At 43.9% G+C, this 18,460-nt stretch overlaps 1 protein-coding gene across 2 annotated transcripts in view; it reads right to left on the bottom strand.

Moving 5' to 3' along the window:
* PSMG3 (proteasome assembly chaperone 3) overlaps nt 1-18,460 on the bottom strand; it is a 67,035-nt gene that overhangs the window by 23,684 nt on the left and 24,891 nt on the right. For both annotated transcript variants that reach the window (XM_085629242.1, XM_085629243.1), the window contains one exon: nt 1,088-1,327. In XM_085629242.1, coding sequence (XP_085485368.1) covers nt 1,088-1,327 — 240 coding nt within the window. The remainder of the gene's footprint in view (nt 1-1,087; nt 1,328-18,460) is intronic.

Below are 18,460 nucleotides of genomic sequence, written 5' to 3'. Positions count from 1 at the left end.
CCTTTTCAACCTGAAGTAAAGGGTCCATAAGCACAGCATCGTGTAATATCCAACAGTTGAGAGAGCCAACAAGAGCTGGACACAAAATATAAATAAAAATATCCATCTATCTAGATCTATCTATCTATCTAGATCTATCTATCTATCTCTATCTATCTATATCTATCTCTCTATCTAGATCTATCTATCTATCTATATCTATCTCTCTATCTAGATCTCTCTATCTAGATCTATCTATCTAGATCTATCTATCTATATCTATCTATCTATCTATATCTATCTATCTATCTAGATCTATCTATCTATCTAGATCTATCTATCTATCTAGATCTATCTATCTATCTATATAGATCTATCTATATCTTCTCTAAACATATATATATATACACACACACACACACACACACACACACACACAACACACACACACACACACACACACACACACACACACACACACACACACACACACACACACACACACACACACACACACACAGAGCAGGAGCCAGATTTGCAAAACTTATTGTGGTCAATTATGCAACTTATGAATGAGAAAAAAAGTTGAATGTTCTTGGACCTCCAAGATTCCGTTCACGGGATCGAATTTGTAGTTCAGACCACAAATAACGCTTCCTGCTGCGAAAAGTCTCTCAAGATTCCCGAATTTTTTGCAGTAAGCTAAGTCAAGAGGTTGGAAAATTATTGTTCCAACGTAAGTGGCAGTTGACAAGGTTTGAAAAACCTTAAAGTCGCAATACAGTGTGTATTCTAACAACACTCAGTTATCTTGCTCGATCTATGTTCACAGTTGACTTTAGTCCTGTAGAAGTTTGGAATATATGTGAAAATACACATCTCCACAACAATATTTATTCCTGCAGATCTGTGGACAAGCTGCATCAGGAAGTATAAAAGTGCATGAGCAGACATGAAAAACCTTACTGTGGGTAAATCTCACCCTAAATGTTCAGGTAACCAAAGACTACACTTTAAACTAGACAGACTTCAGTTCATGCTTTTGATTCAGAAGATAATTTTGGAGGCAGAAGTAATACGTTTTACTTTCCATCTATCAAATACTTACTTCATCCTTGCCAAGAAGCACTTTTGTGCTTAGCGAGGGCCTTCCTATATCATTGGCTATGACACTGGGGGTCACAGATACGAGGGTCCCCATCTTCCCAAACTGTGTCGCCACCACCAGGATACGGTCTTCAAAGGCTGTGCACACCACCTCCGTTCGAATGCCGCCAATCTCTTCCTCTGCTTGCTTCGACTTTATAATTTGATTGGCAGCCATGCCAGATAGTTTTCTTTGTGCAACCTGTAAAAACAATATGCAAACAGAACAGTAACCAATTTTGATTTCTAAAACTCTCCAATTACAGTCACAAAAAGCCAAGTACACAGAAGGTGAACACTTGCTTGTACTGAGTAAACTGGATGGTCATAGTGTAGCACTTACATCAACTATGGGCAAACAAAGCAAACACAAGGAGATGATGGACGGAGCGCTGAAACCTTTCAGACGCTCACCCCCAGTCACAGATCTGGGTTGAATCCATCATCATTCTTGAGCTCACTTCACCACCCCAGTTCAGTTTTGTGTTTGCTTTGTTCGCCCCAAGTTGGCAGGGTATGCCCAGACGTGGATCCCTTGCTCACTTTGCCACTGGATTCAAGCTAACCTGGCTGATGAGGGCTGTTAGCCTGAAACCGTTCCCAGGGTGCTTGTTTCCGGTCCAGGGAAGACATGGCTTGGCAGTTCGGGCCGGACTATTCCCATGAGCACAGGGTCAAGACTGATTTGCATATAGCTGGGTCTGAACTGAGGTGGCGAAGTGAGCTAAAGAACGATGATGGATTCAACCCAGATCTGTGACTGGGGGTGAGTGTCTGAAAAGTTTCAGTGCTCCGTCCATCATCTCCTTGTGTTTACCTTGCATCAACTATGGCAGCAACCAAAGTATGAGGGACACTAAACTAGCGTGAACATGAATCATTTTAACTAGAAGCAAAGGAAGTTTATGGTACTGCTGTATAAAGGTTGGTGTGATCGTGTCCAGAGTCCTTCTACTAGAGACACTATTTACAGCATTTTATTCATGTCTTCACACTGCATCTTTTGAAGGAACATGGAAAATATAAAACAAAAAAAATCAAGAGGGTTCCTAAATAGGAATAATTTCCTCACACCTTTCTATAACAGACTGGATCACCTAAACGCACCGTGGAAGGGAGGTGGGGGGGGGGGGGGGTATGACGGTGTCATAGTACAGTAATTGAAATGCAACAAAAGTATAAATATTGCTGTTGGGCCAAAAATCAGAGGGCTGGATCATGAGGTGAGTTCAAATTGAATACATTCTTTAAGGCAAGATTGGTGCACCGTTGGAATTGCGACTGGGCAGAACAGTAGAATTCGGAGATTGAATACTGCATGCAGAGATGATTTCTACTTTGGGGCCAATGAGGGACCACCACTTCAAAGATCAGTAGGAACATTTATGGATTGGATGGGGCCGTGGTTGCATTAGTGGCCACATCTTCGGCTCTGGTCAATTTTTAGGAGATCTTTATTAAATGAGGCCAGAGGCACAACAAAAATAAGATAGGTCAGTATGATTTAGAAAAAGGGACCATTAACAAGTTAGACAGGGACAGTGTTCCTTAGTGGATCTAGTCAAGTGTCTGTAGATTGTGTCCTGTTATTTTTTGGAGGCATTCATTTAAATATTTATTCAAAATGAAAGCAGCAGCACTTATGTTCTACTGCATGTCCACTGCAGAGGATCACCGGAGCAAAAGGAAAGACCTTCCTGCTGAAATCCTGGGCAACTCGTATGTCAGGATTTTATTCAATGATTACAAATGCTCAGGGAGAAGATTTTCAATTTCTTTCCATGTGGCGGTAGAAAGGGTCAACCAGTAGCACACTACGCTAAGTAGGTGCTGAACAAAAGGGTCAGTGAGTGCAGCGCTGTGAGAGAGAGGAGGTGGGCTTGGTGCTCTGGGGGCACTTTTTTGTATGTGTATACGGTTTGGACCAGGGCAGTACGGGCTAAGGGTGGCATATACTGGCTAGGAGATGAGAGACAGAACAACTAGGAAAAACAGCAGGCCGCTGGATAGAAACATTGAAATATAACATCAGAATTTTGGTATACTTCAGGAACCCCACATATCCAACTCTGGAAAAATCAAACCAAGAACATTTGAAGCGCTGCGAAGCATTTATGGGGTTCCAGCCTAGACCCAACCCTTTAGTTCATGAAGGCGAAGTTAATACCAGCAATAACCTATGGGAGTGAGATCATGCTGGGGGAAGATTAAAGACTTCTGAAGGCTCTGGTGGTTAAAATATATAAATCTATTTTCCGCTTCCCAAAGACAGCATCCCCAGCTCAGGTCTTCATAGAATTTGGTTTGCAGAATCAACTTCTAGCCCGACAGCGTGCATTTCTTACATTGTGGTACAAATTGAGAGACCTGAATGAGTCAGATACTCTGGATAAACTTACTTGGTAAGAAATACCAAGCAGACTCCGTAGCCTGCCACATCATCTCTTTTTGGAAAAGCCCTAGATACGTAACTGGTAAGGGAGTTATGGAACCTGCACGTCACCCATGCGGTGTTTAAAAATCCATCACCACCAGTGCTCAAAATCTGAGCAGACTGCAGGACAAAAACTCAATAGCACACTGTAGCCACGCCTGGATGGGGATCAATACACACAGTGTGAAAGGAAAGCAGGCGTATATGGACACAAATTTATAAAAAAACATCAAAACATAAATGATGATGTATCGGTTCGGGGGTCTGACAACACTGGAATTTCTGCCGAAGTGGCACAAGCAGCCCATGGACTTCAATTGCAAACTCTGCAAAATAGGAAAAGAAACCCTTATACACATTGTATGTCTGTGCCCTGTTCTTTAAGAAGCCCGCAGGCAGTTATTGTGTAAGCTTTTTAATAATCTCAAGGTGCAGGCAGGCAGGCAGGCTATTATAGAGGAGCTGAATCCAGCCAACACGGCCTTGAACATGAAACTGGTAAAATTCCTGTCTATATTCCCCCAAAAACTCGGGACCCAATACCGTTAAGGAAAAAAAAATCTGCATAGCTCATATGCACTTTATGTCCGATGGACAGCTGCACAATTAGGCACTTGTGCACTGTAAGGTACCCACCACGTAGTCTCATATGTTGAGTAGGACCTTGCCAGACAGTGAGAATTTGCCAAACAAAAGAACCGTAGTGCCTACGGCAGCTCTCTCAATGGCCTATTTTTATTTAATTGTCATTGGATTTATATAGAGCTTACTACATCTGGCGAGGCGTTGAAGCCCTTTACGGTGAGTAGCACGCTACTCCAGAACCCAAGGTTAGTCCAGTGGTTATTGTGATTAGTTAAGTGTCGTCAAGAAAAACTGCATACATTTATTCTATTTACGTTGTTATATATTAATACCAGGTAAGTGTGATCATTAGTGGGGGCTATGTGGTTTCAGGTGAATGGATGATGAGACAGGCTGGTGGAGAATAGGTAATGTTAGATTATAGGGATAGGGTTTTAAAGAGGAAAGTTTGTGATCTACGAAATGAGGTGTCAGCCAATTGCAGAATTACAATAAGAAGGATTGAGGAATGAATAATGAATGAATACACATTTTATAGAGGGCATAGCTACTCCTGTAAGGAGTGTCCTAGCACTGAGCAGTCGGAATCAAGCTGAGGAGACAAACAGAAAAGGGGGCCTAAAAAAGCAAAGTCTTGAGGTTTTGGCGAAACGAAGGATTGACTCAGCCACAGCTGAAGGGAATTCCAGAGTTTAGAAGCAAGAAAGCAAAAAGATCTGCTACCAGCGTGAGCATTCTTGATTCCGGGCAATTGCAAAAGTAGTGCCTCTGAGGACCTGAGGCACCTTTTCGGAGAATATGGATCGAGAAGAGAGTGGATATATGTTGGCCCAATCTTCCTATGGATCCTATAATACTAGCAAAGGGCCTTAAAAGAAAGGCGCTTTTCCACTGGGAGCCAGTGCAGTTTCTGAAGTGCCCTACTCATAGATGCACCCTTGGGGAGTTTAAGCAGCAGGCGGGCCGCCGAGTTCTGTACTCGCTGGAGTCTCTTGATACTAGCCTGAGAGGCTCCCAGGTTTAGGACGTTACAGTAGTCTACCTGAGAGACCACTAAAGCTTGGATCACAGTTTTCTGGGCCGAGATTGGTAGGAGATGGATAAAACGTTTGAGAGCTCTAATAATGCCAAAACACTTGCCTGCTAAGGCTGTGATTTGACTCTCAAAAGTGAGTTCATCATCAAACCAAACACCCATGTTTTTAACCTTGGGGTTAGGCTGAGGATAGGGACCTAGGGATTCTGGGCACCAGGCTGAGGACCAGATCGACGGCTACTTGTCAAGGTCAGGACCTCCGTCTTACCTGCGTTTAACTTCAGGCAGTTAAAGTCCACCCAATGGGATACCTCAGACAAGCAGGCCCTCAAAGCCACAGCACTAGCAGCAGAGTGCTGAGCGGCGGCGTAGGATATTATGTCACCGCCATGTCGCACAATGATGTCTGACAGGGGGTGGATGTACAAATTAAAAAGGGTAGGGCTCAGAGAGGAGCCCTGTGGAACTCCGAGACAAAGGGACCACCTTGGAGCATAAAGGCTTCTGGAGGACCTGGAAAGTGCAGTTTTCCAGGAAAGATGCCAACCACTTTACGGCGATATGGCCAACATCCTAACTACATAACCGTTGCACAAGACGGCCATGGGACACAGTGTCAAAACCGGCACTTAGGTTCAGTAGCATTAAAGCTGCAGTGTTCCGATTGTCCATGGACTCCGAGGCTAACGGGAGGGCTGACTCGGTGCTGTATCAGGGCGGAAACCAGATTGTGTACTGTGTACTATGTGGAAGATCCCTTTCCTCAATGAAACCCGACACTTGCTGCTTGATATATTTTTCAGCTACTTTAGATAAGAAGGGAAAAAAGGAACTATTAAGCAATTCCTTAAATACAGGAAGAAGTTCCACAGTCCCCACTCCAGGATACTAAGGGTGGTCTGACTCGATAGAAGACATGCACTCCTTCAGCTCAGCTCAGAGGCAGACAGGCATAAGTCTGAGACAATGTTATTCTCAGAAATGGAAGGCATGCAGAGGATGGAGGTAAGAAGAGGGTCAGGAATCAAGAGAGTAAGTCAATGTCAATTTTTCATGTAGGGTTTAGGCGTATAGTGGGAGAAGGCTTAAGCATGGTCCTTCTCCTGCACCATGGTGATACAGGTACAGAAATGCCCTGCACACTGGTTAATCTTAAGAGTCTTAGTCTATATCTTCCTACATTAAGCATAACTTTTCCATCTCAATTCTGTACTAGGAAGAAAGACTGACAAAGGCAATGGAAAGCAGCAGCTCGGGAGGGATGGGGTTCATAAAGAGAGACGAATCTCAGCAAGGTTAGTCTTTTGTAGAGAAGATTTCAAAAATCTGCGCTACTAGATGTGGCATCATGTCCAATGTCATAGTCCGTTCAGTAGTGTTAGATGAAGACCGATCAGAAACCCAAGGCATTGCATTTCTGATTTTCTCCACATGTTCTGCTGAAAGCATCAAGCAAGGTCCCAATAAGGCTGGTATTTCCTTAATGAGAGAATTGTTTAACGTGGCTGTTTTCTATTTATGATCTACTTTTTTTGTGTTTTAACTTTGACCTGATTTTAATGACCTGCCATTGAATTTCGTCATTTGCAATATTGAATTGGTGTAGGGTTGTGGGATACATTCTTGCACTTGCATCTTTGGGCTGGGGGAGTTTTACAGAGCAGAAGCATTTACTTGAGTGCATCATATTCATTTTTTGCCATATCCTCACTTACTGTCAGACATTTTAGCTGGGCCGCTAGTTGGAGTAGGTAGCACTCTACTTGTTTTCACATGCTGCCTTCCTCTCGCAATACCAGCATATAAAGAGGACAGATACACGGAAGCGCAGCGAGCGTGGCACGCCAAAGGTAAGCCCATCCCCGCCTGGACGGTGCTAGGAACGCTGCCCCTTCAATGAGTAACCCGATATTCTACTCTGCATCTGCAGTGCTAAAGTTGAGGCAAGTCTTGCATGGGAAGAGGGTATTTAAGTGCATTCAGTGTGGCTTCGTGCCTGCCATAGCTCTGCCTCCTGCACTCGCGCCCTCTGTTCAGGATAAGCATTGCTCACTGTTCAAAATGTGTGTCATCAACTGCCGCTCTCTGGTTCGCCACCATGCAGAGTTATGCGACTTATTCAAGACAAGGCACCTGAAGTATTATTTCTTACTGAAACTTGGCTCACCCCTGATATCACTGCAGAACCCCTTCTGGTGCGGCCTTTGAGCTACAGCATCGATATATGTGACAGAACCGGGTGCAGAAGGGGTGGTATAGCTATTATTCATAAATCCAAGGTAAGCTGTAGCCTGGTTCCTTTCTCTATCCAAGGCTGTGAAGCGCCTTATTCCAGATAGTTGTGAAATAAAATTTCACCCCATCAGATCTTTTAAACTACAAACCCGCTGGCCCTTTCAAAGCTTCTTAGAGTAGCTCTGGTCAAACAGGAGGCACCATTAGCTATCAAACTATCTAATTTTAGTATCAATGGAGACACTCTTCATTTTGACCAACCAAATGATATTGGGGCCCACAAACTACTGGATGATCTGGAATCGTTGCAGATGGGTCAGCTAGTGGGAGGCCGTACACATATGGCAGGTCATCTTTTAGATTCGGTCTTATCGAATCTTCCACACCTGCACATGGCATCTCCCAGGCCTTAGACTTGGTCAGATCAGTATTTGATTTCTCTCTCTTTATGAGTGAACAGTAAGAGAAACACGACCAACAATTCTACTAAAAAAAGGCCCAAGCATAAATTGAATCTGCCGGAATTCGATAGTTACATCTCAGCCAATATCCTCCAGCTAGATTCCAATGTGGATTACGCTGATTCAGAGATAAAGGCTTTGTTCACCCAATGCCATATTTCTTTGCCAGGTTCAGGTCAGAAGTAGGCCCTCAGTTTCCTGGTTCAATTGGGTGCTGGTTGTGGAAAGAAAGTGCTGCAAGGTGCTTGAATGAGCATGGAGTAAATCCTATGACACAGTGGCAAAAGTACACTATATGAATGGAGTTAAAGCGTATCATAAATGGATAACGAAAACCAGAGTCAAGTTCCTTGCTAACAAAATTTTAAATAGTAAGAATCCTGCTAAATGATTTTCCTCCATCGTTAACAGTTTAACGAAACCAGGCACCACAGGGCCTGTTGAGGTTTCAAGTGACCACTGCAATTAAACAGCAGACTTCTTAGTTGAAAAGATCAATGTCATCTATGCCGAATTCCAGCCCAAGGCTTTAGCCCAGGGTACTCAGAGTACGGCCCGGGGGCCGCATGAGGCCCTCCTGACCTTTAATTGCGGCCCCCTGGTGACCAGCTCGGGCTGCTGTTCACTTGACAGACCAGGAACATTCAGAAAGCCATGAATCGGGCATAAATAAAGGTTTTCTTGTTCTATATTTACAATTCTACCATTTTACATTAAAAGTTAATCCTTTGACTTTAATTCTTGGTACTTGAGAATAGAGCGTTGGCGGCAGACAGAAGCCACAAGGCTCGGTTTGTTGTCCACAATAGGCATCTGCTTCACGTCCCCCTACACCCACCTATAATTACCAGACTCTCACCCTTCTGGTATAGGTGCGGCCCTCGGGAATGCCACAGACAATACTGTGGGGCCCTCTGGGAAATGTTTGCGAGTATCGAGGCTGAGGTCTGTCCAGGACAGTCAGGTGAGCCACAACCGATACCAGAAGTCAAAGAATTGGCTCTCCTAGACTTGCCCTCGGTAATGACCCTATGCACTTTAGTGAAATCATGTTCACCTCACGACCACCTTAAATCTGATATGGTCCTAAAACTTCACTTCATTCTCTTCTAGAGGTTGTTAATCTTTCTTTGTCTTCGGCAATGTTACCCAGGCCTGGAAGCAGGCGAAAGTAATTCTGCACTCGAAAAAAGTGTCTCTTGATCCAACCAGACCCAAAAACTATCGGCCTACTTCCCTGCTCCCTTTTCTAGCTAATGTCACGGAAAAACATGTCAATATCTCCTGACTGACTTTTTAGAGGTCAGCCATATCCCAAAACGGTTGTAGGTCTTATTACAGCTCAGAGTCTGCTCTCTTGGCGGTGACAGAGATAGATGAAGGCAGTTCCTCAACCTTTATTCTTATGGACTGGAGTGCTGCCCTCGATACGGTTTCGCATAAGGTGCTTTTGCAACACTTCTATGATATAGGCATTGGTGGCAAGGCTTTGTCTTGGTTTTCCTCCTTCCTTAGCCGCCGATCATTTCAGCTTATCTCTCCTCCTATTTTCTCATTCTCGCACAGACCCTTGGAGCACAAGGTCCCTCAGGGCACCTTGTTGAGCCTTGGTCTTTTTACCATATATGTCGGATCTCTGGCTAAGATTGTGAAGCCATTTCAGGTCTCCATTATCTTGTATGTAGATGATACCCAACTTATCGTCTCTTCCTCTGCTGAAGCTTCCAAAGACATTGCTAACTTTCAGAAATGTATGCCGACATTGGCCAGCTGGATGGTAGATAACTGCCTGAAACTGAACTCTAATAAGACTGAGATCTTGTTTGGAAAGCACACCCAATCCTAGGAAGATCATTGTTGGCCGGAAAGCCTGGGTGCCCCCTCCCACACCTAAATCATCTATATAAAACACACTTGGGTATTAGGTCGGAAGATTCCCTTAGCTTTGAGACTCAAGTGAGTTCTCTGGCTGGCACGTGTTTTGGCCCTCTGAGAAGACAAACCCATTATCGGTTTCTTCCAACCTCATATTCCACAGTTGATCATCCAATTACTTATCCTGTCACGCCTGGACTACTGTATCTAGGTGGCAAGAAATCGATCTTAAAGAGGCTGCAGTTGGTCCAAAACGTGTGGCCAGATTGCTGTCCTCCCTCCCTAAGTTTTGTCCCTCTTCTGGGCTCCTTCAGAAGCTCGACTGGCTGCCTATTGAGAAGCATGTTCAATTTAAAGTTCTTGGTACTGTACACAAGATTATGAATGCTTCAGGAACCCCTATTCTTTCTGGACTTATGCAACCCTATCGTCCTACCAGAGGGCTCCACTCAGCAGAGTTAAACCTGGAAGTGACCCCAGGGTTCAAAAGAAAATGATTAGGAGGTCGCTATTTCCGGGTTCTGGCCCTGCCCCTTGAACTAAGCCACGTAGAATCATCTCTGCTTCAGGAAAACATGTAAACCCTGGCCTTTCTTGTACCCCCTGGACTCTCTCTGTTGAACAATGTCTCGTCTGCAGTGGCAAGCCCCTTTGCTGGGGCAGCCATGCGCTCTATAAATTATGTTAGCATAACATATTGTGTTGGACTCAGAACAATGCACTCTAAAGGTCATACAAGACTTTGTGGTAGAAATGAATTCAATTATCCTTCCAAAGAAATATAAGCTCTCAATTGGCACTTCCCACAAGAGTGCCTGAGGGTTGTTTAAAACGAATGTAGCACAGAAGACTGGATCTCAGTGGCCCATCTGACAGCGACAACGTATAACAGAAATGCAGTCTCACAAGAAGCAGAATACCTGTATTCAAAGAGAACTCTGTGCAACTAAACAATATCATGTGAATTTCTCACCAGGGGGTCCGACCGTAGAGACCATCTTGAAGCATGGAAGACCCAGATTGCAAGGGAGTGCTTGAAGGTGGAGAAGACCAAACGTTGGCACTCTGTATCCCACCTTGAAGAGGAGCCAATCCCGACCCCCAAAGTCATTAAAGAGGTTAGATATCTCACTGTCGGTGTTGATCAAGTGGTTGCCATGATATGTGGGGCTGCCCGACATGGCTGGTGGCTGACTTGGGCTGTTGGGGGAGGGGGTTAGACCAGAGTAATGGGGACATCACGGCTAGCTGTCCGCACTTCTCCCTGATAGCAGAGGGTGAAGCGCAGTGGCGATACAATTGTTTACTGCCTGAGATCATGTGCAGGGGGAGCTGTGCTCTGCATTGCTGGCGCCCGTGAGTTGTGAGCCACAAGCAACGAGCGAGGGTAAGGAGATCACAGGAGGGGATCCCTTGTGTCCATTCGCCACACCTGTACTAAGCAGGCAGCAGTGTAAAGGGGCCCCTGGTGCACGCAGAAGAATAGTGAAGGCAGAATAATATAATCAACTGAAGACTATTACTCTTCAGACTGTGGGCTGATGTCTCAGTAAAGGTGAGGACGATATGCAAGGGACGATAAGTGGGAGCAGATAGTCCACAGGTCCCCAAGCTAATGGTGGCCATGGCGAAGACAGTCATTCTATTCCAGCTCTGTGGGTCAAAAAACTATATGAAGAGGGTTATTGGAGTCAACAGCTCTGGAGGGAAGGGGCGCCCTCTAAGGGCCTGGCTTGTAGCCACTCGTAGTAATCAACAGCAGTAGACACAAACGCTGTTTCTGGCGAGGCACCAAAGCGGACAGCTGGGTGCTCCATTAAACACTAGTGTACTCCCTGGGGGACCTATGGAGCTGCTGTCCCTAGGGGCAGCAACAGACTTTGAGCTTTAGCAGCATAACTTTTTTTCTGGGCTTGTCTGGCGGTTTGGGCTAGGTATGTACTTCGACAGTCATCGGATGTGGTGCAAATGATTTTTTATAAGTGCACATTCTTGCAGAGATGTTTTCCTCCTGGTGAATTTTACGACTTCATTAAGATTTTATATGGCATAATTCTTTTGCCATGTTCTTTTTTCCGTTATTTTCAGGTGAACCTTTTAACTAATCATGCAATTAGGAACTAATAACAATAAAAAAACTCTAACGTTTGTACATTGTAATATTCTGGTCTGCAAACTAGGATCTCTTTCTAGTGTAGCAGCAACATGCTAACCATAAGGCCCTGGTCCTGCAAAGTTGTCTTTTTGGTTGTTCAAATCTTATTCAGTTTGGTGCAGGAAGTGCTGCTACGTTTGTGTGTCAGTGCATCTGTGTACTTTGTTGTTGTTTCGAAACCACATTAGTAGATAGTCGCTAACCAACGGGCTTTCTATATAGTATTTTGCCACAGACAAACTCTACGAACCAAGCACTCTTGGTAGATGGCCATTACATGCCATTTTGGTTATAAGACGAGTGCATCGCTGCCAACTGACCGAGTGGCTCTCCATGGTTAAAGAGAAATCACCATCGCTATACTAACATGATTTACTTCTGATAACATGACCCAGTTATTGATCACCCATATGTAAGTATAGCATTGTTAACATTAGGTCACAATGGTTCCAAATGAGTGTCTAAGGTATTCTGGCTGTGAATACCTTTTGTCCTGATGGAATATCGTCCATCAATGAAGCAGATAAAAACAAGTCACCCATATTTCAATTAAGAGTATGTTGTTTTGAATTACACATAATCTATGGAAGAAATGTATTAGTAAAATCCCTCAAAGAATACGGAGCATTATGTCCTTACAGTCACATAATTCCTTTTCAATGTTTGTTTATTTAGCATCTGCTAAAGGGGTGAGCTTAAAGTGCAATATCCAAATAAGGTTTTATCAAAATATGCATGCTCACAGTTTTTCTTTCACTAAGTAATGTATGTAAACTCTGTGAACATTGCATATATACATTAAAAACTGTTTTAGTACTCCTGATGGTGCCCACAGACTATTTTCATGATATTTAATATGAACACACCTAGACTTAACCCAGTTTACAAGCTTAACTATAAATGTTCAAACTGGCCATAACACTTTCTAGAACTCTGAGGTTCTGTAATTCGAGACTGACTCCATTTTATTGTGCCACCATTTTGTGTTGCCCTCACGCAGGCCTGTGAAGGTAGCCTGGCGAACAAAGTGGCCTGGCCTTCTTAGTCTATGTATACATTAACTAGGTTTCTTTCCGACTCTGGAATGAACTGTAAGAAACTGACCTCGCAAAGCCAATTTCCCTGATCGATCTTTGTCTGAGATTGCCAATCAAGATACTGTACATGTAATCATGCCATGCCCTGTAGTGCCATCTAAATCAGATTAACCTTTGTGAACTATGTAATTATAATGTTTTGTCCATATCCTGCTAAAACCCCAAAGGCTACTCACCTGCTGACCCACCAGATTTTCCATTTGTTTAGGAATGCAATTGGTACAACTCCCTTACATGCCTGGGGCAGGATAAAGAGTATATAAGACGTGAAGTAAGACCATTCTATGGACTACCTCATTCAGTTGCTACGGCTTCTGTGTGACATAGTCACACTCATTTGAGTTTAATAAAAATGTTCTTTTATATTTCAGCTTCTGTGCCAAATTCTTTATTATTGGTTTGAATGGACTAAGTATCAGAGAGACCCCTGAGAAGGAGTTTGTATATTTCTTCAAATGGCGCCCAACGTAGGGCTCATCAGAGAAGTGGTTATCTGTGGGAGTGATCTTGTCAGAAGACAGAAATCTACTGAGGAGGACAGGACAGGGCTCTACTAAGGAGGTACTCTGTGCACGGAGATTCTGGGGATTCTTTGTCTCTACAGCCCAGTATATTTCTGATCTTCCTGATTTTGATCCTCCACATGATGTCACCTCTGACTGAGAACATTTTTGGCGTGAGTATTTTAAAAAAAGACCGTTAGGTCATTTAGAACTTGGCAGTTAGAATTTGGACAACCATTTGTTTGGTAAAAGTCGTTATGCGGCTCTTACTGTTGGTTTTTGCCTTGGATTGGTAAGGTAGTTTAGTAACACTTACTATAGCATTGGAATTTTGGAATTTGTGTTGGCCAATTTTGGATTTATATAGGTTTGTATATGCGAATTGCAATTTGTGTAGGCAGGTAATGAGGAGATTTTTCTCTATCTGGTTTTGTTGAACGGTGCAACGTACGAAGAGTACCTTAAGCACTACTAATATTGCATATTCTGCAGTATTTTTGGCATGCCTGTTTTCAAAGCTCACATTGAAGAATGTGTTGCTTTTTTCTTGGTGTGATGTGAAGTAAATTAGCCGGCACGCCTAGAGGGAATACCTAAATAGGTTTAGGTATAAAAACATTTCTTCCTTGGTGATTCTGTATCCCCAGGGAATTAAAATATGGACATAATACATACAAGGATCCTTTGTTCTGCGCAATCTTATGAATGGAGATATGCAGAGCGATTTTTGGTGTTCTGCCAGCCAAAGCTGGTGAATTGAGTGTATCTTGGCTTCTTGGAAATAAAGGTCTGTGGGGCTGTTTTTGCAGTCTTTTGGAACACCATTGAGAAGCGCTTCTTGTAAATATGACTTACAACTAGTATTTACAAATGGCTGTGGGCTGTCCTTTGTTTCTGTCTTGAGTATTGATCTGTGGGTTAAATGGGTGTTTAAATGTCTATGTGGTTTTCCCATTAGTGCAACTTCTGTAAGTAAATAGCGATGGCGCTATTTATGAAATAAATGACTAAAACGCGCTGTATTGTGTGTCCTGAGTGTTTGACCCCTTTCTGTTTATGTCTGAAATGAGCTCAATGTGTGTTTGTGGTTTTTTCTTGATGTTTTCAGTCTGTTAGGCAAAATGTCAGTTAATTAATTAAGTAGAAATTAAATAAAAATCCGGAAATGAACCATGTGATATGCTACAATAGCTATATGTTGCTATTTAATTTATAGAGTAAGCAATTATGCATATGTACAAACTGTTAAATGCTTAAAAGATAAAATTAAAATTCACATTCACTAGGAATAAAAAGGCATCAAAAACGAAATTGTGTGTTTTGTAGAAAAATAAACTTATAGTATTTTTTTACTTACATACATTGTATTAGATATTAACAGGCAAACACTTCAGCTGAAGTAAATCTTTGCTAAACTCAAACGCAACACGCATTGATATGTCAGAGTTTGAAAAAGACTGACACCGTGCTCATGTTAGAACACTGAGAGACAAGCTTTTACTGCCGCGGAGCAAATAGCAGATCACGAATAGACAGGAATGTTTACTCAAGCCAGGACTTCGCCCTCAGTTAAACACGGGTGGAACTTTGCATTTCAGGCTGTTTTAAAAAAGGTTCCAAAACTACGGTTCATTATTTTGTATTACAAGAAGACATTTCAATTAAGGGTTTCCTCTCTTTAAGCATTTTTATAAGCATATTCTTGGTTCTAATGATAGAATAATTGTTCTTTTAAAAAAAAAAAAAAAAATTAAGTTGTGTTGAACCGCAAAAATGAGAACATTTGCATATGGAATTTCACTTGGCGCAGGCGTAAAAAACTCATTTTTCTAAGGATTTACATGAGATATGTCTAATGTCCAATCTCTGCAATTTGTAAAGAACATTCCGAGGATGATTAACATGTAGCACAATTATAGGATATTTATTTTTAAGTGCCCCAGGTGTCAAAGTCGAAATTGGGTGAGGGCACTATTTAGGCGGCATTTTTTTTCATTTAGAGTAGCTTTTAAAGTGCCTTAGGCTTCAGTAAATGCATACATTTAAGTATAATACAAAATTTGCAGGTTGTTCTCATTTGGGGTTGCTTTTAATGGCTCAGTGAGCCAATGTGCCCGGTGCAGAGGTTTGAGTTTAATATCAGGGTTGAAGGTTTTAACTCTAGCTGCACCTACTGAGACGTTCATCCATTTAAGGTTGATGAAATGAGTACCATTGCATAGGGTGGTAACAAGCATTTGTTCTAAAGCTGGTATGTTGTGTCGTTGTGTTCTGTGAATTATTCACAGTAGATGTTTTTGAGTCTGGGAATAGGAGTGGATTGTGGCCCCTAAAGGGAGTAATATATATGGTATGTAGTTTTGGATAGGGTTGGTTATTGCAAGTTAGAAAGAGTTAGGTAGGCTTTTTGTCTTTGACAGCTTCAGGGTGAAGAGAGAGAGGGCTGAGGAGAGGCAGATTTTGACCTTGAGGTCAGTAAGGTGGGGGTTAGCAGTATGTTGAAACAAGATTAGTTTTTGTATGACTCCTTTGAAGAAAAAATGTTTGTGTGTTTTTCACGTTTTTGCATTTTGTCCTTCTATGAATTGTTCCTGCTGGTCCTGTGTGTCAGAAGCGACACAGTAAGTTGTATTTGACAGCTGATCATCACTAACTGGTGACTAGTTGTCAAAAGGAGGGTGAGGAAAGTAAAAGAAAGTGTACTTTTAATTTTAAGCCTGACAAATTAAGCAGGCCCGAATATTGGGTTTTGGGCTGCATGAAGTGCGTGCGTCACCGCTCATTTACATGTGCTATTCTAATTGGTCTATGAAGTGCATGTGTCACCGCTCATTTATATGTGCTATTGTAATTTGTCTATGCTTTCTGTGCTTGGTATACAGCAAGTATACCTGATGGCTTGGCATGTGTGTTTTTATTTTATGCACTTTTTTTGTTTTTGCGTTGGGTTTACGCTTTTGCTTTTAATACTGTTACAAGCTCCCCTGTGTTGTGAGGGATGGTCATGATGATGCCCATCGCTACGCAACAGTTGGTTGGACTTGTTCTGGTTACTGAATTTCACAGATATGATATTTCATGCTGTGAATATGACAGACAACACTTCACCAGTGCATGTCTATTTGGCTATAATGGTATTGAAAAAAGAAAAAGAAAAAAAAAAGATACAGGATTAAAAGTGTGTCACCTGGGCGGGGACTTTAATTCGGTGGTCTCGGGTGACCTGGATCGTCACCCGCCCAGGGCCCTCCCCGCTGCCCAGGCATGGCTCGTCGGACTCTTGGAGACCTTTGGTCTGGTAGATAGTTGGAGATTAATGCATCCGACACAATGTCAGTACACCTTTCACTCTGGGGCGCATGGGAGTCTTTCCAGATTAGACTATTTTCTTATGCCCGCGGCCCAGACTGCCCGGATTCGAGAGGTTAGGCACCTGGCGCGGGGTATCTCTGATCATTCCCCGCTGTGGCTGCTCTTTGACACCGGGTCGCGGTCTGCAGGGCGGATCGCTCCCATTAACCCTTGGTACCTGCGAGACCCCACGACTCGCGATAGCCTGGTCAAGTCGATTGACCAATATTTCCTTGAAAACGAGGGGTCGGTGTCGTCCGCAATGTCCCTGTGGGAAGCTTTTAAAACCGTGCTCCGCGGACAAGCCCTCTCCCAGATAGTCGTGGCTAAGAAGCTCAAGAATGAGGCAGTGGTGAAGCTGGAGACTGACATATCGGGGCTGGAGTCGGCCTTGGAGGCGGGTGTCACTCCGGAAGGGCTCCATGCCCTCAGCTTGAAGCAGTTTGAATACAGGTCTCTTGTCACTGACGCTGCCAAGACTATGTATAGGGAGCAGCAGGGTAGACTATATGACTCCGGGGACAAGGCGGGTAAATTGATTGCTTGGCTGGACAGGAAGGAGAGAGTGAATCGTGTGGTCCCGGAGCTTCGGGGTTCGGATGGAGAGTGTGTGACTGAGCCTGGTGAGATTGTGGAGTGTTTTGCTGACCACCTCCGGGCCGTGTACTCTCCGGTGACTGATCGGGATGAGGAAGACTCTCGCCTTCTGCTGCGGGACATTGCCCTGCCCGGCTTGTCCGTCGAGGACCGTGAACAGCTGGACGCCCCCTTGTCGGTTGACGAGATTGCAACTGCGATTCGCTCCCTGCGCTCTGGCAAGGCTATGGGTCCCAACGGCCTCCCTATTGAGTTGTACAAATTGCGCCCGGATAAGATCGCGCCTTTCCTCCGTCGTATGTTCCAGGAGTCCCTCGAAACGGGTTCCCTTCCCGCCGACCAGCGTCTGGCTACTATAGTCGTGATCCCCAAGGATGGTAAGCCACGAGACCGCTGTGCCTCCTACAGGCCTATTTCTCTATTAAACGCCGAGCCTAAGATACTGGCTAAAGTCCTCGCCACTCGCTTGCTGAGCGTTATCTGTGATCTGATCCATCCGGATCAATGCGGCTTCATCCCTCATCGTAATACCGCTCTTAACCTGACTATTAACTGGTCTAAATCTTGCGTGTATCCTATCTCTGGTGGCCCTCCTCTCTTGCCGCCTCGGCTTCCGATCCAACTATCTCTGTCCGGCTTTAAATACCTGGGGGTGTACGTTTCGTTGGACCCGGCGGTTCGCTATGAGCAGAACCTCCTGCTTCCACTTCGGCGTTTGAGGGAGGATACGGCTCGGTGGTGTAGGCTGCCCTTGTCCCCGCTTGGTCGTGCAGCTCTGTTTAAAATGATGTCCCTTCCCAGATTCCTTTATGCACTTCAGAACTCCTTCGATGTCATTCCGGTTGCCTACTTTCGGGAGGTGGAGAGCCTGCAGAGGAGACTGGTGTGGGACGGGCGGGCGCGTATTGCTCTGGCAAAGCTTACTCTCCCCTGGTACGACGGGGGCATCGCGCTCCCCGACATTAGAAGGTACTATTGGGCCTCCCAACTATCGGCCATTAACCAC

Source organism: Triturus cristatus, chromosome 10, assembly GCF_964204655.1.
Source record: "Triturus cristatus chromosome 10, aTriCri1.1, whole genome shotgun sequence".
NCBI lineage: Eukaryota > Metazoa > Chordata > Amphibia > Caudata > Salamandridae > Triturus > Triturus cristatus.
Note: the sequence above shows the minus strand (reverse complement) of the source record. Positions and strands in the feature narration are given on the sequence as shown.